Raw genomic sequence first — 21,448 nt, 5'->3', positions numbered from 1 at the left:
GAAGCTTCGCCCATCACTTAACACCCAGGAAGAAGACCCAGGAAATGTGACCAGAGGCTGTGGTCATGCTTGCAAGGCCTTTCTCTTAGCTGTTTAGGCAAGTCGGGAAATAAAAATAACCAGTGCAGTTATGAGCCAGAGTTCCTCCTTTTAAGCTTAATAGGTGACTCGTAGCCTTCAAAGTATTTTGAAGCCTCTTTCAGAGATGAAACAGGATGAGAAACCTGCGTAAGTATTTCACATACAAATGCTTCCATGTTTGCCTGGACAGCAACCTCCAACTGTCTTTGTGAAGGTGGGGAAGGTGCTGCATGCAGACCTCTCGCAGCCACATGGTTAAAAATGCAGAACTTTTCTGGCCTTGGAAAGATAACCCAGTGCGGATCCCCCTTGTCCTGGAGTGCTCACAGTGGGCTGGGAGAGTATTCTGCTGTCAAACACACTTATGTATCTTAGCTGAACGAGTGATCAGTCTTGGTGTGGAATGCTTAGTGTCTGTGGGTGACCCAGGTGTCAGTTCATGTCAGGTTTGCCCACCAAATGATTTTAGGTTCGCTCCGGTTTTGTTGTCACATGAGTCAGGAAAAAACCTTGCTTTCTGTAGCTCCTTGGATTTTGGACCTGCTCTGGGCAGTTAAGGAGCCCTGGGAGCGCAGTGCTCGGCCGCTAACCGAAAGGTCAGCAGTTTGAACTCAACAGCTGCTCTGAAAGAGAAAAACATGGCAGTCTGCTTCCGTAAAGATAACAGCCTTGGAAACCCTATGGTGCAGTTCTTTTCTGTCCTGTGAAGTCACTATGAGTCAGAATAAACTCAAGAGGCAACAGGTTTGGTTTTTCCGCTTTGCTGGGCACTTGGGTAGAGCTGTAGAACCTCATAGCTTTGTAATCTTTTCACAATTTGTTGTAAGTCTTCATTGCCTTGAAAAAAGCAAATTCCTGGGAGTGCCTGAGGTGCCGGAGTTGCCCAATCCAAATGGATTCTAGAAACCTCAGAGATGTGTTTTGTATTCCCTTGTTTAGATCCCGCAGCTATTGCTTCCTCCTGCCAGGAAGGGTAACTGGGAACGGTGACTACCGCAGAGGGAAGGATTTGCCTCAGGAAGGCTGAATCCATTCCCTTCAGTATGGTTGACTATTTTTCCCTGGATTTACTGTTGTGGAGATTAATGGAGTAAATGTATGGAGTAGCACTTTATTGCATGAGAACAGTGCTGTATGCAACTGTTAATTTACTGTAACTCACTTCATTGTATTTGGTTAGATGTCAGCCAAAAACCACTTGCTTTAAACTTTTGTGTGCCGTGTAAGATATTAATCAAAGTAATATATGATTAGGCGTGGCACATGATATCAGTTCAGTCAAGGACAATTTCCTTTGAACGTTGTGTGTCACGTAAGGCATTAGTGGTGCAGGAGGACACTAGACATGCGCGTTGTGGCTCCACTCTGGGATTTGTCTTTTCTGTCAAATTGAGAGCTGAGCTGTGCCAGGCCCCTTCATCACAATCCTAGTCTCTTGACCCAGGTGCCTCCTGGGCTCCCCTTTCGGAGGGCTCCTTCCTTGGCTCTATGGCTCCTGAAAGCTTCCAGGGCCTAGGTCAGAGTGTTTAAATTGGGTGACAGGGCAGGGAATGTCTGATGTTGACTGACAACTGCAGAATTGTGTGGTACAGTCAGGCCTCTTGGTTGCAAGGTTCAGAAACCACTGAGGCTAGCTCAGTGGAAGGAGTGGAACTTATGATGGGTCGCGATATCCTCGACCAATAGCGACAAAACAGTATGTTTCATGGATATACAAGTCCTCAGAGGTCTGTAGCACAGTAACCAGGTAGTGCACCCTTCTTTCCGCACAGGAAGTGTGACTGAGACCCAAGTCGCCGGGACTCGGCAGTGCTGTCATCTGACCGTGTCTTCTCTCTTGTCTTGGTGGGTTCATTGTCCTCATTTCTTTGCACCAGTCCCTGGACCCAAAGCCCTGAAGTGCAAGGATGGCTCTAACCCAGAGAGGGCTGCTGAGCAGGTGTCCCTGGCTGCTGACTGGAAGGGGCACCTCAGGCCAAAGGCCTAGTGACCTGCTTTTGAAAAATCCGCCATTGAAAACCCTGTGGAGCACAGTTCTGCTCGAACTCACCTGGGGTCGCTACGGGTTGGAGTTGACTTGGTGGCAACTGGTAGACACCACAGAGCGCTCATAACCTGGGTCTTTGCTGCAGGGTTTTGGGGTTTGATCAGCTGGTTCAAAGCCACAGGACTAGGTGTGTCTTGTCCCACGGCCAGTGTGGCTCTATCAGATGATCTGTGCTCTCTCTTAGCTCTCCTCATACAACACTTCCCCTTCCAAGTTGGTGGCCTTACATTAGCCCTTTATGCCCCGTGACACCTACTGAGTGTGAAACAGCAGTCACCGCCACATCAACATCTAGTAAGCCCTTTGCCAGGGACGGTCCCTAGCGCTTGATGTAGACTGTTTAATCCTGACAGTGGCCCTAGAAGGCAGGTACTATAATTATCCCCATTTTACAGGGGAGGAAACCGAGATTCGAGGCCGTTAGCAACTTGTCAAAACCATCAGCCAGTGGGTGGTAGAGCAGGGGTTTGGAGCCCGCGGGAAAGCTGGCCTTGGCCTCTGGCACCAATGCTGCGACCTGGCCTTCCTATCACCTGTGGCTCACTCTCCAGGCTTCTGGGTCCCGGCTGCCTCCTTGACTCCCGGGTGGTGGGGACAAGGGAGCTAAATCGATACTTGACACCCTTGAGTGTTTCTTGTCTGGCAGGGATTATACTTTCATTTTCCCTTTATTATGGGACCCTTTCTTCTTTACTTAGACCTTGCTGTTTGTGGGGCCTGGGCAGATCTTTCACCTGCTAGTGTCACAGCCTGGATTCACCTGTCCTTATCCAGACACGATGGTCAGGGGTGAGAGGCCGGGAACACAGACTGCCCAGGCCAGGCCTCCCTGCTCTGGCCCTGCTCCTTGCTCTCCATGTGGGGGGCCTGTCATGAGGTGGGGTCCTGTCTTAGTCATGTAGTGGTGCTATAATAAAAGTCCCGCAGATGGATACCTTTAACAGACAAGTTTATTTTTCACAGCTTAGGAGGCTGGAGGAAGGTCCTAGTCTCTTTAGCTTCTTACTTCCTGAGTCCTTGGAGATCTTATGTGTCTTGGCATCAGCCTTACCCCATCTCTCCTCTGCTCTTGTTTAATCTCTTTTACATCTCAAAAGGGATTGATTCAAGACACACCCCATGCTAGTCCTGCCTCATTAACATAACAAGGACAATCCACTCCCAGACCTACAGGCATCAAGGTTAGGATTTACAACAGTACCTTTGAGGGACTTAATTCAGTCCATAACAGGGCCCTGGCAGTCACCTGTTGCCACTGTCCACACTGTCAGTCGCACCCAGTTAGCACTGGCTTCTCAGCTCTGCTGGACTTGCTGCCACCTGAGATTCCTTGTTCATTTGTGGCCAGTCCCCAGGCTCTGGAATGTGCTCCCCCTGAGGGCAGGGGTCATGCTGCACTTGTCAGTGCTGTTTCCAGCTCCTGCAGCATGCCTGGTGCTGAGTAATATTTGGTGGGCTTGGAAGGAGTGGTATTTATCCTCATTATAGGAAAGGAAGCACCGAAGAGCTGTTTTCATAGAGCTGGTGGTGAGGGGAATTTAGCTAATGGACATTTCTTAGGGTGGCCGCCGGGATTTAGTCCTTCACTGTGCTCAGTCACAGGTCAACTGTGAGGGGATGGGGTGGGAGCTGCTGTAACTAGTCCCCTTTGCCATCTCTGAGTCATTTCTCAGGTTCTTGTGAAGACCTTTTCTTAACTCATAGACCTGAGTTTTCTTAAGCTAAATATCAGGTAGTGGTAATATCCATGATCACCACCCGTCTGTCAGTTTGTCATACTGCCATGGATTGAATTATGTCCCCCTAAAAATGTGTGTATCAACTTGGTTAGGCCATGATTCCCAGTAGAATTAGGGTGGGATTGTAACACTACCCTTACCGAGGTCACATCCCTGATCCAATGTAAAGGGGGTTTCCATGGGGTGTGGCCTGCACCACCTTTTATCTCTCAAGAAATAAAAGGAAAGGGAAGGAAGCAGAGAGTTGGAGACCTCATACCACCAGGAAGGCAGCACCAGGAGCAGAGCGCGTTCTTTAGACATGGGGTCCCCACGCCTGAGAAGCTCCTCGACCATGGGAAGATAGAGGACGAGGACCTTCCTCCAGAGCTGAGAAAGAGAGAAAGCCTTCTGCTGGAGCTGACACCCTGAATTTGGACTTCTAGACAACTTTACTGTGAGAAACTTTCCTTCATTGAAGCCGTCCACAGCACTAGATGACTAGGACACATACCGTGGTGGCTGGCGTGTTGTTATGGTGCTAGGAGCTACACTACCAGTATTTCAAATGCCAGCAAGGTCACCCATGGTGGCACGTTTCAGCAGAGCTTCCAGACTAAGACTAGGAAGAGAGGTCAGGCATTATACTTCTGAAAATTAACCAGTGAAAACCCTGTGGATCACGGCACGATATTGTCTGATAAAATGCTGGAAGATGAGCCCCCTAGATTGGAAGTCACTCAAAATACACAGTGGCCACAGCAATGGACTTGAGTATACCAACCATTCTGAGGATGGCGTAGGACTAGGCAACATTTTGTTTTGTTGTTGTGCATGGGCTTACCATGAGTAAGAGATGACTCAATGACAACTAAGAGGAGATGAAGAAAAAAAAAGAGGAGACATCTGAGATTAAATCAGAATTGTCCGGCAGTCATGTATCTCATGTTTCGCTTTTTAACAAATGGCGATAATTGTAACACGGCCAACTGTGGCATTGTTTGTGAGAGCAGAAGGTGGGATGTGACCTAAATGCCCACCAGCAGCACGGTGAATACATGAATTATGGTCGTTCAGACATTCAGCCAAATGATATTCTGCTGCCAGGCCCTGTCCCTGAGACCCTGCAGTGGCAGGCAGACACCCTTACCCTGCCCTTGGGGGACTTGCATCTGGTGAGGGGTGGCGTCCTGCACCCACAATGCCCAGGACCATCCATACAGTGTGTCCCAGGCTGGAGAGAGCCTAGAGTAGGTGAAGGCAGAAGAAGGGAGTTGTGGTGCATTTTGGTTACTTTACTTCATTTGCTTAAAAAGGAGCAAGCCCCAGCCAGGCTGCTGCCCTGGAGCTGCCGGTGCGGCTCTAGGGAGGCCCAGATTGGAGCCAGGGGCGAGGTCGCTCTGGTTTTCACCCTGAGCACTGCCGTGTTTGACAAGCATGCGTCCTTTTGTCATTTCTGTCCATTGATAACCTGCGCAGACCCCTTAGTGGACAGTGGATGAGCGAGGTCAGGAAAGGCTGCCCGGCTCCTCTACCTTGTCTCCTCATCGTCCCTCTCCCCAGGGACGCCACTTGGTGTCTGCAACAGGAGTGGGCTACGTGTGCGTTCCACATCAGACCAATGGTGTTTTGCTTCAGATGAGTGTTTCTTAAAAACAATGCTGAGTCAGTAGAAAACTAGGACCGTCGGGTACTGCCGTTTGTGCCACATCTGGTGTGCACTTGCGTGTTTTCCCCCGCCCCCGCCACTACCACAACCCCTCTGTCTAGCACCCTCTGGGGTGGGGGCGGGAGCACGGCTAGGACGCTGTACACGAGGGGCATAGCATTGCCAGTTCCCCCACGTCCGTCCTCGGCAGTGTGCCCTACCATCCCCCGGGATTTGGGCTAAAATAATGAGTAAAAAGTGGTATCTGGTTAATTTGAAGGAGCCCTGGCGGGGCAATGGTTGAGCACTTTGCTGCTGAGAGGTTGATGCTCAAACCCACCCAGCGGCTCTGCAAGAGAAAGACCTGGTGAACGGCTCCTGTGAAGATTAAACCTAGGAAAACCCCATGGGGGCAGTTCTCCTCTGTCACGTGGGGTCGCCATGACTGGGAATCGACTCCACGGCGCCCAACAATAGCTGTGTTGGCTTGCGTTTCTCCGACGGTGAGTTTGCGCCTTTTCGGACACTCACTAGCCACACAGGGGCCCCTTCTGCGACTACGCTTCCACAGCCTATGCATTTTTTTTCTTTAATTGAAGAACTTTAACTGAGGTATTGATACGGAGTAAAACACACAGAATTTAAGTGCCTTGGCAAATGCATACACTGTAGCTGAATGAAGCCCTGGTGCGTAGTGGTTAAGAGCTACGGCTGCTAACCAGAAAGTCGGCAGTTCAAATCCACCAGGTGCCCCTTGGAAACCCTATGGGGCAGTCCTGCTCTGTCCTGTAGGGTCGCTATCAGTCAGAATCGGCACAACTGCAACGGGTTTGGTTTTGGTTGTACTTAAAACAAGTATCAAGTTATAGAACACCCAAGTCACCCCAGAAAGTGCCCTAGTGCTCCATCCCAGTCAAGCCTTCCCTTTCCCTCCCCCGAGGCAACCATTTACTCTGATTTTTTGTTCACCACATTTTTTTGTTCAAATATACGTATATGTGTATACACACACGTATACATGTACGTATATACCAGAATACCAAAAAGATGTTCACCTGTGTTTTGTTGACTATGCAAAGGCATTCTACTGTGTGGAACATAAAAAAACTATGGACAACATAATGAGAATTCCAGAACACTTAATTGTGCTCATGAGGAACTTGTACATAGATCAAGAGACAGCCATTTGGACAGAACAAGGGGATACTCCATGGTTTAAAGTAAGGAAAGGTGTGCGTCTGGGTTGTATCCTTTCACCATACTTATTCAATCTGTATGCTGAGCAGATAATCTGAGAAACTGGACTATATGAAGCAAAAGGGGGCATCAGGATTGGAGGAAGACTCATTAACAACCTGCATTATGCAGATGACACACCTCGTTTGCTGAGAGTAAGGAGGACCTGAAGCACTTTCTGATTGAGGTCAAAGACCACAGCCTTCAGTATGTATTATACCTCAATGTAAAGAAAATGAAAATCCTCACAATTGGACCAGTAAGCAACATCATGATAAACAGGGAAAGGATTGAAGTTGTCAAGGATCTCCTTTTTCTTGAATCCACAGTCAACACCCATGGAAGCAGCAGTCAAGAAATCAAATGACACATTGCTGTAAAAGACCTCTTTAAAGTGTTGAAGGGCAGAGATGCCACCTTGAAGACTAAGGTGTGCCTGGCCTAAGCCATGGTGTTCTCAATTGCCTCATATGCATGTGAAAGCTGGACAGTGAATAAGGAAGACCAAAGAAGAATTGACGCCTTTGAATTGTGGTGTTGGAGAAGAATATTGAATATACCATGGACTGCCAAAAGAATGAACAAATCTGTCTAGGAAGAAGTATAAGAATGCTCCTTAGAAGCAAGGATGGCGAGACTACATCTCACATACTTTGGACATGTTATCAGGAGGGATCAGCCCCTGGAGAAGGACATCATTCTTGGTAGAGGATCAGAGAAAAGATAGAAGACCCTCAACGAGATGGATTGACACAGTGGCTGCAACAATGGGCTCAAGCATAAAAATGATTGTGAGGATGGTGCAGGGCCGGGCAGTTTTTCATTCTGTAGTACATAAGGTTGCTATGAGTCGGAACCAACTTGAAAGCACCTAAAAACAACACATGTATAAAAGTACATACACGTAGAGAGAAAAAGAGATATCTGCTACCTAGAATGCCATAAAAATGGAACCATACCTTATGTGGTCTTTCCTGGCTGGCTTCTTTCCTCGGCATAATTGTTCTAAAGCTCATCCTTGAAGTTGTATGTTCTTTCCTTTTATTCCTGAGTTTGATTCCGTTCTATGGATGTACCACACTTTGTTTTTCCATTTACCTTTTAATGGACTTTTGGCTTGTTTCCATTTTTTGGCTACTGGGAATAGAACTGCCGGTAACATTTTTTACAAGCTTTTTTGTGGACTCGTGTTTTGCTTTCTCTTGGATAAGTACCTTGGAGTGGAATTGTTGACTTTTCCCCAAAGTGGCTGTACCATTTTGCTTCCCGACCAGTAACAGATGAGGATTCCTGTTTCTCCACATCGTCACCAACTCTTGTTCTAGTCTGTTGTTTTGATTATACTCATTCTGGTGGGCGAGAAGTGGTGTCTCATTGGGAGTTGAAATGATGTTGAATGCTTTCCCAAAGGCTTCTTGCCCAGTTGTATGTCTTCTTGTGTGAAGTGTGTGTTCAGGTCTTTGGTCTGTCTTTTTAATTGGGTAGGATTTGTAGGAGTTTCTTATTTTTCTAGGTATAAGTTTTGTCTCTGTACCTGTGTATATATTTGTGTGTGTGTGTGGAGTATGTACATGTAGTACACATGTTGTGTATATATATGCATATATGGTGTGTATATCTACAATATAGTAGTTGTTGTTACGTGTCGTTGAGTTGGTTCTGACTTGTAGCGACCCTGTGTATTACAGAACGAAACGCTGCCCGCTCCTGAGCCATCCTCACAATCGTCATATTTGAGTCCATTGTTCCTGCCACCGTGTCAACTCATCTCTTGGAGGGCCCTCCTCTTTTTCTCTGACCCTTTATGTATGTATGTTTTTGTTAGGTGCCATAAAGTCAATTCCGACTCGTAATGACATCGTGTACAACAGAATGAAACACTGTGCGGTCCTGCGCCATCCTGACAATCGTTATGCTTAAGCCCATTGTTGCAGCCACTGTATTGCTCCATCTCATTGTGGGTCTTCCTTTTTTCCCTGACCCTCTACCAAGCATAATGTCCTTTTCCAGGGACTGATCCCTCTTGGCATCACATACAAAGTAAGGGAGACATAGTCTTGCCATCCTTACATCTGAGGAGCATTCTGGTTGTACTTCTTCCAAGACAGATTTGTTCATTCTTTTGGCAGTCCATGGTACATTCAATATTCTTCTCCAGCACCACAGTTCAGAGGTGTCAGTTCTTCTTCAGTCTTCTTTCTTCGTCGCCAGCTTTCACATGCGTAGGAGGCAATTGAAAACACCATGGCTTGGGCCAGGTGCACCTTAGTCCTCAAGGTGGCATCTTTACCTCTCAACGCTTTAAAGAGGTCCTTTGCAGCGGATTTGCCCAGTGCAATGTGTCTTTTGATTTCTTGACTGTTGCTTCCATGGGTGTTGATTGTGGATCCGAGTAAAATGAAATCCTTGACAACTTCAATCTTTTCCCCATTTGTCATAATTTTGCTCATTGGTCCAGGTGTGAGGATTTTTGTTTTCTTTATGTTGAGGTGTAATCCATACTGAAGGCTGTGGTCTTTGATCTTCATCAGCAAGTGCTTCAAGTCCTCTTCACTTTCAGCAAGCGAAGTTGTGTCATCTGCATAACCTAGGTTGTTAATGAATCTTCCTCCAATCCTGATGCCCCGTTCTTCTTCATATAGTGCAGCTTCTCAAATTCTTTGCTCAGCATACAGATTGAATAGGTATGCTAAAAGGAAACAACCCTGAGGTACACCTTTTCTTACTTTAAACCACCCAGTGTCCCCTTGCCGTGTTTGAATGACTGTCTCCTGATCTATGTACAGGTTCCTCATGAATTCTTATCCTTTGTAATGTTATCCATAATTTGTTACAATCCACACAGTCGAATGCCTTTGTATAGCCAATAAAACACAGGTAAACATCTTTCTGGTATTCTCTGCTTTCAGCCAGGATCCATCTGACATCAGCAATGCTGTTGCTCGTTCCACAGCCTCTTTTGAACCTGGCTTGAATTTTCTGGCACGTCCTTGTTGATGTACAGTTGCAGGCACTTTTTAAGGATCTCCAGCAAAATTTTAGTTGTGTGTGATATTGTTTGATAATTGATATGTTCCGTTGGGTCACTTTTCTTTGGAATGGGCACAAACATGGACCTCCTCCAGTTGGTTGGCCAGGTAGCTGTCTTCCATATTTCTTGGCGTAGATGAGGGAGCATCTCTAGCATTTGTTGAAACATCTCAGTTGGTATAACGTCAGTCTCTGGAGACTTGTTTTATGCCAATAGCTTCGGTGCAACTCGGACGTCTTCCCTCACTACCGTTGGTTCTTGATCATGTACTACTTCTTGAGATGGCCGAACATCAACCAATTCTTTTTGGTATCGTGACTCTGTGTATTCCTTCCATCTTCTTTTGAATCCTTCAGTATTGCAACGAGGCTTGAATTTTTCCTTTAGTTCTTTCAGCTTGAGAAGTGCTAAGTGTGTTCTTCCCTTTTGGTTTTCTTACTTCAAGTCTTTGCACATTTCTTTATAATACTTTACTTTTTTTTCCTGAGGCACTCTTTGAAATTTTCTGTTCAGCTCTTTTACTTCATCATCTCTTCCATTTGCTTTAGCTACTCTACACTTAAGAGCAAGTTTCAGCATCTCTTCCGACATCCATTTTGGTCTTTTCCTTCTTTCCTGTCTTTTTAATGACCTCTTGCTTTCTTCATGTATGATGTCCTTGGTGTCATTGCACAACTCATCTGGTCTTCGATCACTAGTGGTCAATGCATCAAATCTATCCTTGCTATGGTCTCTAAATTCAGATGAGATATACACAAGGTTGTACCTTGGCTCTTGTGGACTCGTTCTAATTTTCTTCAATTTCAACTTCAACTTGAGCATGAGCAATTGATGGTCTGTTCCGCAGTCAGCCCCAGCCTCGTTCTGGCTGATGATAATGAACTTTTCCATTGTTTCTTTCCACAGATGTAGTCGATTAGATTCCTGTGTATTCTCTCTAGCAATGTCCGTGTGTATAGTTGCCATTTATGTTGATGAAAATAGGTTATTTGCAATGAATGTCTAGGTCTTTCAGAATTCTATCATGCAATCTTCGGAGTCACCAAGGCCGTATTTTCCAACTACCTATCCTTCTTCTTGGATACCCTGGTGGTGTAGTGGTTAAGTGCTACAGCTGCTAATCAAAAGTTCAGCACTTCAAATCCACCAGGCTCTCCTTGGAAACTCTATGGGGCAGTTCTGCTCTGTCCTGAAGGGTCACTATGAGTCGGAATCAACTCGATGTCATTGGGTTTGGGGTTTTTTTTTTGGATCCTTCTTCTTTGTTCCCGACTTTCACATTCCCACTGCCAGTAATTATCAACGCATCTTGTTTGCATGTTTGTTCAGTGTCAGAATGTAGAAGTTGGTAAAAATCTTCAGTTTCTTCATCTTTGGCATTAGTGGTTGGTACGTAAATTTGAACAATAGTTGCATTAACTGATCTTCCTTGTAGGCATGTGGATGCTAGCCTGTCACTGATAGCATTGTACTGCAGGATAGATCTTGAAATGTTCTTTGTGACGATGAGTGTGACACCATTCCTCTCTGATTTGTCATTCCTAGCACAGTAGACCATATGATTGTCCGATTCAAAATGGTTAATACCAATCCTCTTTGGCTTATTTTGTTGTTGTTCTTAGGTGCTTTTGAGTTTGTTCTGACTCACAGCCACCCCATGCACAACAGAAGGAAACAGTGCCTGGTCCTGTGACATCCTCACAGGTGTTGCTGTTTGAGCCCATTGTTGCAACTGCAGTGTTAATCCATCTCACTTAGGGACTTCCTCTCTTTCACTGACCCTCTACCTAGCATGATGCCCTTCTCCAGGGCCTGGTCCCTCCTGATAACATGTCCAAAGTATGTGAGACATAGTTTCACCATTCTCGCTTTGAAGGATTATTCTTTTTTTCTTTTTTTATTGTGTTTTAAGTGAAAGTTTACAATTCAAGTCAGTTTCTCATATAAAAATTTAAACACACATTGTTAGGTGATCCTATTTGCTCTCCCTACAATGTGACAGCACAGTCCTCCTCTTCACCCCGTAATTTCCCTTGTCCATTCAGCCAGCGCCTGTTTCCTTCTGCTTTCTCATCTCGCCTCTGGACAGGAGCAGCCCACATAGTCTAATGTGACTATTTGAACTAAGAAGCACACCCTTCACCATATCATTTTGTGTCGCATAGTCCAGTCTAACCTTTGTCCGAGAGTTGGCTTTGGGAATGATTTTAGTTTGGGGCTAAAGGAGAGTCCGGGGGCAATATCTTCATTCAAGAGTTAATCAAGGGCCGCATAAATCAGAGACTACATCAGCCTGAGACCAGAAGAACTAGATGGTACCTGAGTATAGCCGATGACTGCCCTGACAGGGAACACAACAGAAAACACCTGAAGGAGCAGGAGAGCAGTGGGATGCAGACCTCAAATTGTCATAAAAAGACCAGACTTAATGGTCTGACTGAGACTAGAAGGACCCCAGAGGTCATGGCCCCCAGACCTTCTGTTAGCTCAAGACTGGAACCATTCCCAAAGCAAACTCTTCAGACAGAGATTGGACTGGACTATAAGATAGAAAATGATACTGGTGAGGAGTGAGCTTCTTGGCTCAAGTAGACACATGAGACTACGGAGGCAGCTCCTGTCTGGAGGGGAGATGAGAAGGCAGAGGGGGACAGAAGCTGGTTGAATGGACACGGAAATACAGGGTGGAGAGAAGTGTACTGTCTCACTAGGGGGAGAGCAACTAGGAGTCTATAACAAGGTGGGTTATATAAACTTTTGTATGAGAGACTGACTTGATTTGTAAGCTTTCACTTAAAGCACAATTTAAAAAAAAAAAAGAATGCTTTTGTCCGTGTTCACGATGGGTATTAGTCTGGGCTGTCGTTTCCATTGGTTGTCGTTTGTTGCCATCGAGCTGATTCCTATGTAAGTCTTTTTTTTTTAATATCATTTTCTCTTTTGGGCATTAGGGTAGTGATGTCTTTTTCATTCCAGATTTTGTAATTTGTCTTTTTTCTCTCTGTGTCTCTATTTCTCTCTTCTTAATCTAGCTAGAATTTGTCAGAGTCATTAACTTTTCAAAGAACTGGCTTTTGGTTTTGTTGATATTCTCCTTTTTTTTCCCCCTCTTTTGTTGATTGCTGTTCTTGTGCTTATTTCCTTCCTGCTTGTGAAACAGAACTTTAAAGCATTGTTATATGAATTGGGGCCGTTTTTGTGGCAGAAAACAAACCTGACCACAGCTGCAAGTATATTTTACGTCCTAAAGGTCTTTTCTTAGTTGAATATGTTAAATAAAATCATAGCACTGAATTGACATACATATATTTTTATTTTCCAGGAGGGTTTGCATTTGTGTATGAAGCTCAGGATCTTGGAAGTGGTAAAGAGTATGCTTTAAAGGTAATAAAGTGATTAAAATGTTTATATGGGGTTTTGGTTTATTTTAAAGGAAATCTCTAAATGACCAGGTTTTCAGAAGTTACTCTTATTAATTTATGTTACGCTTCTTTGTTACTGGTCTATATATTTTAGAGGATCACATTTATTTCCTCTAACAGGGAAGCAGTCAGTGGATCTCAATGCAGTGGTCCTCAGAGAATACTTTGATGTCCTGGTTTTTAGCTTTGGGGCCAGGGCTGCCTGGAACTTGCCTGCCCGGCTCTGGGAGCGGGGTGAGTGGCAGTAGAGAGGCCCTTTCCGGGGAGCAGCCCCCTCCTAGTGGGATGTCACTGCCCCTTGGCCTTTGTAAGTTTCCATGTGTCAAATAAAAAGTTCCCCAACACACGGGATTTAAAAGCCACTTGTGTAAAACATGCGTGGCACAGCGTGTCTATAAATGAGGTCGTGGTGGGACGGTGGGGGTGTTGAGGCCACCCTGCGGTGCCAGGGCAGGGTTCTGAGACACGGCAGAAGGGACCCAGCTCGCTGGAGGCAGGGAGACTCAGACTTGCCTTTGCCCAGACCGTAGGGGTGGCAGGGGCTGGTCCCGGTGAGTGGTTGAGCTCTAAGGCTGTCCCTTGTGCTCTTATTTTGGGGATCTGGAGTTGAGCCCCACGTCCCTCTCAGTGTGTGCTCTCACATCCCTGGTTTGTCTTGTTTGACTCAGGCCTATTTGGAGAAAAGGCTCCTCTCTGGGTTTTTCTGGTGTCCTTGGAGTATAAAGGTCTATTTTTAAGGGCTGCCATGAGTCAGAATCAACTCAATGGCATTTTTTTTTTTTTTTTCAGTTTGTTTAACCTTCGTCAGATTTTCACACAGCTCAGATGTTAACAGGGTTTTGCAGGTTTTCACTCTCTCAACTTCTCTTGGACGTTTGTGTCTGAGATAGGCATTGTGCAGGGTGGAAATGTAAACAAAGCCTAATCTTTGCTTTGTGTGTGTTACTTCCTGATACAGAGGCTGCTGTCCAATGAAGAGGAGAAGAGCAGGGCCATTATTCAAGAAGTCTGTTTCATGGTATCCTTTTCTGGAAAGCCTGGAAGGACCTCTGCCACTCTGTGAGGCATGGACTCAGGCGCCTCTGTCCTGCCCTGCGTGACATGTTGAGATGACCTTTTGCTTTTCCTGAACTTCTCTGTAGAGGATTTCTAGTTAAAAGGATTTTCCTTCCCTGTCCTTTACTCCCTGGGTAACAGGAAGAGATTTACCACTTTGGGAACAGAAGCGTTGTTCCTACAGGAAGGTTCTCCATACCTGGTGATTGAACCATGTGTCCCCAGGGGTTGGCCCACCTGCCCCTGCCCCCACCCGTAAATACCTTGCTGCAGGTCCTGGTCACCAGCTGAGAGCCTCGCAGGAGACTGTCCTGCCTCCGTCACAGCCCCACCAGGGTCACTACTGGTCCTTGGTTCTAACTGCCTTGCTGCTTGGTTCTAACTACCTTGATGTCGGTTCTACTCCTAAATAGTCCTGGCCATCCCATCCCACCCTGCGCGGTGATCGCTGGGGCTGTAGCGTGTCCACGTGCAGGTGGTGGATTTATGGGCACCCATGCGTGGCGGCCAGTCCCAGCGCAGGCCTTGCTTGCCTGTCTCCCCACTTCCCCACACGTTCTTCCGTTTTTCTTGAGCCAGAATGTCCTCTATTTCTCTCAAAGCTGGGTCCTCTGTGGGCCCTAGCTGACCACCAGGGTGGGGACACAGTGTCCTGTCAGCACCACCCTGTCAGTGCTCAGGTCTTCATGGTTTAGTCTGAGATGGCCACTCCTCACAGCCTGCCTGCTGCATCCTTCTTGTGTGGCCTGAGCTGGACTCTGAGCCCCCGTGGGCCCCTCGGCCTGCAGGCTCTTGGCCTGCAGCTCTGCCACCCTCACCTGGTGTGTGGCCAGAGCCATGCCACGTTCATGCTGCCTTGGTCTTGCCCTCACGCCACTCCTGCTGCCACTCTGGTTGTCCTGCCTGTTACAGGGTGGACACTGATCGCTCTCACCAAGTGTGTGGCCAGAGCTATGCCACGTTCATGCAGCCTCAGCCTTGCCCTCGCGCCACTCCCTTGCTCCTGCTGCCTCTCTGGTCATTGCCACCTGCTCTTTCCCCCACCTTTCCGCTTTGGTCGCTAAACTCGTGAGGTAATTCAGCTCGTGTGATGACTGTGCGTCTTAATGTTGTACGTATTTATTTTTAAGTGCATAGACTTACGGACATACTTATGCATGTTTTTCCTTTAACAAATACCTGCAGAAAAAACTTTCCGGCCATCCCAATATTGTCCAGTTTTGCTCTGCAGCATCTGTAGGAAAAGAGGAGTCGGACACAGGGCAGGCCGAGTTCCTGCTGCTGACAGAGCTCTGTAAAGGTAACGTTTCTTCAGCGTCTGAAGGGCTGCTTTTTCAAAAATCTACACAGTCATAAAGTGCAGGCAGCGTTTCCCAGTGTCTCCTCTCAAACCTAGGTCCCTGGGAGGTGCAAACGGCTTGTGATCAGCTGCTAACATAAAGGCTGGTGGTTTGAACCATTCCAGTGGTGTCGTGGAAGAAAGACCTGGCAATCTGATTCTGTAAAGATTACAGCCAAGAAAACCCTATGGAGCACAGTTCTTCTCTGTTACATGGGGTCACTATGAGTTAGAATTGATTCAGCAGTAATGGGTTTGGTTTTGGTTTCTCTCAAACGTATCGGTCATGCTAAAAAAGCCAGGGCGGGCTGTGGCCTTGGTCAGAAGGAAGGGGACTCTTGGTGCACTCACAGGACAGGTGCCTCCTGGGGAGAGTTCTGGGCAGAGCAGGTCTTTGGGGGATGCAGGTGGTGCCAAGTGCACAGAGGAGTCGGGGAAGGGGCTGTGTCCCCCTGGTGCAGGGCACTTCGCCTGCCCAGGGAAGCTACCTGACATGAGCCCAGCGAGGCTTTCACCTCACCGGCAGTGTCTCCTGTGCTGGGACTCAGTCTCCCTATCTGCAGAGTAGGGATGATATACCTACTTCATTCACTCAGCAGCCTGTCCTGAGGGTCTGCTTGGTGCTGGCGCTGGTTCGGGCGATGTACCAGTGGACACAGTGGAGAGAGGCCTGCCCTTCTGGAGCGTGCAGTCTAGTGGGGTGGAGAGACCCGTGATAAACGTTAATGCCAGATGGTGCCAACTGTCACAGCGAAAGGGGTCAGAGACATAGGACGGGAAGGCTCTGAGGCTAGGGGATGTCCTGGAGGAGGGTGGTGAGGTCAGCCTCCCTTGTAAGGTGACATTAGGACGTGGCCCTGACGGAAGGAAGGAGTCCAGCAGTGAACAATGACTGGGAGGGCCCAGGAGGTGTAGAGGCCAGGAGGGAGGAGGCTGGCTAGAGCAGAGCAAGGGAGGCAGGAATTGTGGGATCCAGTCCTGTGGGCCTTCCCAGGCGGCCTCTGGGCTGCTGTGAGCAGGGGGACACGGCTGAAGTCAGGGTGGCTGCCTGTCCACTGCTCACCAGGGAGCAAGTGAGAAGGGAGGAAGCCTGAGCCGCTTCCTACCTGAAGGTCAGGGAAGGGAGGAGCAGCCCAGGGCACTGAGGCAGGGCACAGGGCAGGGCAGCCCCTGATGGTGTGTACTTTCGGAACAAGCACCAGGACCAGGTCCTGCCCTGGGGGCCGGTGGCTGGGGCAGGAAGGAGCCTGGTTGGAGCAGGCCGGGGAGCCAAGGGCAGGGATGGCTGGTGGGGAGGAACGTTACTGAAAGAGGAACCGAAAAGTGGGGTCTTGTTTAGCTGGCGCTGGCGGCCAGGAGGTGTTGGGGAGTGTGTGTGTTTATTTTAGGGCTGGAGAAGTAGCAGCAGTGACTGAGGTGCTGTTAGGGAGTTGTCTGGGGAGAGGGATGGCTCCAAAGCCCTGTCAGAGTGCAGAGGAGGGCTGGGCCCGTGGGGACGGGGATGGGGGCTCCTGTTGTTGCTGTTGCGAGTGCAGGGGGGATGAATGGTGTTGTACGTAGGCACAGACCTTTTCGACCCTGGCCTGCATGGCCCCCTGGCCTGGTTTGTGCTCATCTGGTTGAGTGGCAGGAGGACCGGCTGCTCGGTCCTCTGGGCACAGTCCCCTGTGTGTCCTGCCCTGCTGTCTGGAGCTCTCCTCTCGTCAGGCGGCCCAGATCACCTTCCTGTGATCCCCTCAGACAGCGCCATTGCCGCTGTGGTCCCACTGTGTGTGTACAGTTTTCTGACCAGCACCTGCCTGTCTCAAACTCTGCTAGGGCAGGGCCTGGGCTGTGTCTGCTCACCTCTGCATGCCCAGCACCTTAGCAAGGACTTGTGGGAGGGATACATGGCTGGAGAAGAGGAAGGGGAGAAGGCTGCCCGGCTTAGGGGCCACCTCAAAGCCGGAGGTGCAGCTGGTCACATTTGTCACAATGAGTATTTTGAAAGTGTTATAAAGTGACAGTGGAGCGCTAATTCCTCAAAATGACAAACACTCTTGAGATTTTGTATGTGTTTGTTTTCTGCCCAGTTTTTATCCTGGAATTTTAGCCCTGTAGAAAACACGAAAGAGATACTGTAAACACCCGCTTGCCAGTCATTTGAGTCACCAGTGTTTTAACTTTTCCCCACAGTTGCTTTATCTCTCTCTGTACACTTGCTGAATCATTTGGAAATCAGCCGCAGACACTAAGACCCTGAATTCTTGAACCAGTCTGTCCTCAGAGCAAGGGCATTTCTGTTACAACCAGTCCTATTATTGCAGCTCAGAGTTCTGGGTAACACGCAGTCCTTGTTCAGGTGTCCCTAACACCCCCAAAATGCCTCTTAATGTGCCCCGCGCCCAACCCAGAATTTGATTGCTTTGTCTCTCTAGTCTTTTTTTTTTTTTTGTATTTCCTGACATTCTCTCTTCCCCAGATAGCCCTGATATCTCTTAGTGGGGATGTAAACAGCAAGATGTGAGCACCGGTTGTCCCCCGGCCCTTTCACAGAGCCAGGAGATACGTTTAAATCATCGGTAGACACTGATACTAATCAGTTGAAAGCTCAGTGCCACAGAACCCTTCACTTAAAGGCGTTTGTTATTATTTCTTCATTACACTACGTGCTCATTGAAAACATGCAGACACTACAGACCTGTACAGATGCTTTAAAAATGGGATCTGTGTTACACATACTTTGCCTTTTTCAAAAGAAAACGCAGTGTCAGGCACCTGGTCCTGCCTGTCCACATGCCCCAGTCTATTTTAAAGGCCGCAAGGCTTTCCCTAGCCCTGGGGCAAGGACACAAAGGAGGTGGGGCACCATGGCTCACTTCACAGTCAGCCTCCTGCTCCTGACTGCTGGGGCCGCTTGGTGTCCCTTTGCCGTGAGTGTTGCTGTGCTGGGCATAGTGTGCTCAGCAGGTGTGGCTGTTGCGTTCTCCTGTGCCCATTTCCTGTAGGTGAGGTTCCCACGGGGGCCTTGCCGGGCTGAGGGTGGCGTTGCAGTTCTGAGAAGCACAGCCAGCCTGACAGGACACTGGCAGCACTGAGCAGGCCAAATGTGGTTCCCACGTGTCTTGCCGGGTTTCCCCTGATGACGAGTAGTGAGGGTGCATAGCTCGTCATGTGTTTATGGGTCGCCGGTGTTGCTCTGGTTTGCTTATTATTCCCTTGTTGGTCGTGCAGTATACTCCCGAAGCTTTCGCCTCAATAAGTTCTGGTTTTCAAAGGCCATGGGTGGGGCAGGGTAGCAGGTGCCCATTTCACAACAAAGAGTGAACTAACGGGGCGTCCCGCACTTGCCCAGGGTCGCCTGGTCTGGGAATCGCCAGAAATGGGTGTGGGGTCAAGTGTGCTCTCTGCCTTATTGGCCAGCAGTTTGGGATGATGAGGGATTTGGGGGAAGGCTTCTCCTGGTTAGTTATCTCACATTAGGGTGACTGCGAGCTGGACTGAACACACGGTCTGCACCAGATTGGAGCATGAGGTACAGCCCCCTGGGGGAGAAGGTACCGCTTGGGGACCGGCACTGAGAGCGGGACACGGGGTGGTCAGTGAGGATGGTACAGCTGTACCCATCATGGGGGGCTTACCTGGCATCGGGGGAGAGGTGGTGGGATCTCTTTGAAGAGAGGGGCACTGGGAAAGATGAGCCTGTGCATCAGCCAGGTGGGACTCTCTTGTAGGGGGCGTCTTAGGCAGGATGCAGTGGAGGGAGGAGGTCTTCTGGGACTTGCCGTGGACTCGCTCTTGTTAGCCAGGGTTGGCGGCAGCACTGTGTTCCCCTCTGGACATGCTCCTACTGGCAGCACCGTATGGCTTGGTCCTGCCACCGGCAATGGGCAGCCCCTGTTATCTCTCCTAGGGTAGCCCATGACATGACTCTGCTGCCTTCTCCTTTTCCTTTCCTGGAGCAACTCGTGGCCTGACCCCACTGTCTTCCCTCCTGACCTTTCTTGGGGCACCCTGACGCTACCACTCCTCCCTCCCCAACTCTCTGAAGTGGCCCGTGGTCTGACTCTGTTGCTCCCTACCACCGCCCCTTTTCCGGGAATGGCTCATGGCCTGACCCTGCTGTCTTCCCTCCTGACCTTTCCTGAAGCACCCTGACTCCACCGCTCCTCCCTTGCCAACTCTCCTGAAATGGCCTGGGGTCTGACTCTGTTGCTCCCTTTCCTGCCCCTTTTCCTGGAACAGCTCATGGCCTGACCCTGCTGACTTCTCTCCTGACCTTTTCTGGAGCAGCCTGACCCTGTTGGCCCACCCCCTCCTTATCTCTCCTGGAGCAGCCCAGGACCTGATTCTACTGTCTTAGCCCCTGACCTTCCGTGAAGTGACCCACAGCCTGGCCCACCCTGTCCTGGAGGGACTTGAGCCCAAGAGAGAGCTGGGATGCTGTAGGTGCCCCTTTTGCTCTGTCCCGCTGTGGGGGCTGTACTTGGAAGGAAGGAACATGATTGGAAAATTGGTGACAAGGAGGTATGGAGAAGAGATATGTCACAGACCTCTCTGAGTCGGCCAAAGAAGTGAATATTTGTGTCTCATGTAAATGCTTACCAAATCCTGCTTTGCAGAGGAGGATTTCAACAATCAAGTGAATAGGATGACACGTTCTGTGGATACGAGTCAGCCTCTCTCCCTAGCCACTACTGTCATTGCCAAATGTGCTCATGAACAAGGTGGTGGGGTGGAGGTTACACATGGGCTCAGCGACATGGACTTCCACACCAAGGCTGACTTGGCTACAGCCGCTGTGAGTGTCCGGCCTGCCAACAGCAGAGATCAACACTGGATTCCTGTTGTCACACCGTTCCTTGAGGTGATCAGCCAGCAACTTGGTGGCAGGTTGATTACGTTGGACCGCTTCCATCATGGACAGGGCAGCATTTTGTTCTTACTAGGGTAGACACTTACTCTGGATACAGATTTGCCTTCCCTGCATTGCAGTGCTTCTGCCAAAACTACCATCCATGGATTTACAGAATGCCCCTAACCACTGTATGGTATCCCACACAGCATCGCCATGGATCGAGGGATTCACTTCACATCAAATGAAGTGCAGCAATGGCCCATGTTCATGAAAAACACTGGTTTTTCCGTGTTCTCCACCACCCTGAGGCACCTGGTTTGACAGAATGATAAAATGACCTTCTAAAGACACAATCATGGTGCCAGATCGATGGAAATACCTTGCAGGGTTGGGCCAGTGTTCTCCAGGAGTTTGTATTTCCTTTAAACCAGCATTCAATATATAGTGCTGTTTATCCTATAGCCAGGATTCATGGGTCCAGGAGTCAAGGGGTGGAAATGGGAGTAGCACCACTCACTATTACTCCTAGTGACCCACTTGCAAGATTTTTGCTTCCTGTCCCTGCAACCCTGTGCTCTAGAGGTCTAGAAGTCTTAGTTCCAAAGGGAGAAATGCCCCCACCAGGAACACAACATGAATTCCATTGAACTGGAAGTTAAAAATGCTACCCGACTGCTTTGGGCTTGTCATGCCTCTGGATCAGCAGGCAAAGAAGGGGGTTACCGTATTGGCCAGTGTGGCTGATCCTGATTACCAAGGGGAAATCATATTGAAATTACGTAATGGAGGTAAAGAAGAGTATGTCTGGAAAACAGGAGATCCCTTAGGGTGTCTCTTAGTACTGCCCTGCCCTGTGATTAAAGTCAATGGAAATCTACAGCAACCCAATTCCAACATGATTACTAATGGGCCAGACCCTTCAGGAATGAAGGTTTGGGTCATCCCACCCGACAAAGAACCACAACCAGCTAAGGTGCTTGCTGAGGGAAAGGGAATACGGAATAGGTGGTGGAAGAAGAAAGTTCTAAATACC

The 21,448-nt window shown here is 48.5% G+C and overlaps 1 protein-coding gene across 3 annotated transcripts in view; it reads left to right on the top strand.

Moving 5' to 3' along the window:
* GAK (cyclin G associated kinase) overlaps positions 1-21,448 on the top strand; it is a 123,445-nt gene that overhangs the window by 2,309 nt on the left and 99,688 nt on the right. For all 3 annotated transcript variants that reach the window (XM_049886519.1, XM_049886518.1, XM_049886517.1), the window contains exons 2-4: positions 13,084-13,145; positions 14,142-14,201; positions 15,425-15,539. In XM_049886519.1, the coding sequence (XP_049742476.1) occupies positions 13,084-13,145; positions 14,142-14,201; positions 15,425-15,539 (237 nt within the window). The remainder of the gene's footprint in view (positions 1-13,083; positions 13,146-14,141; positions 14,202-15,424; positions 15,540-21,448) is intronic.

The sequence above is a fragment of the Elephas maximus genome, chromosome 5 (genome assembly GCF_024166365.1).
Source record: "Elephas maximus indicus isolate mEleMax1 chromosome 5, mEleMax1 primary haplotype, whole genome shotgun sequence".
Taxonomy (NCBI): Eukaryota; Metazoa; Chordata; class Mammalia; order Proboscidea; family Elephantidae; genus Elephas; species Elephas maximus.
The sequence above is the reverse complement of the archived record's forward strand: the minus strand, read 5'-3'. Positions and strand labels throughout refer to the sequence as shown.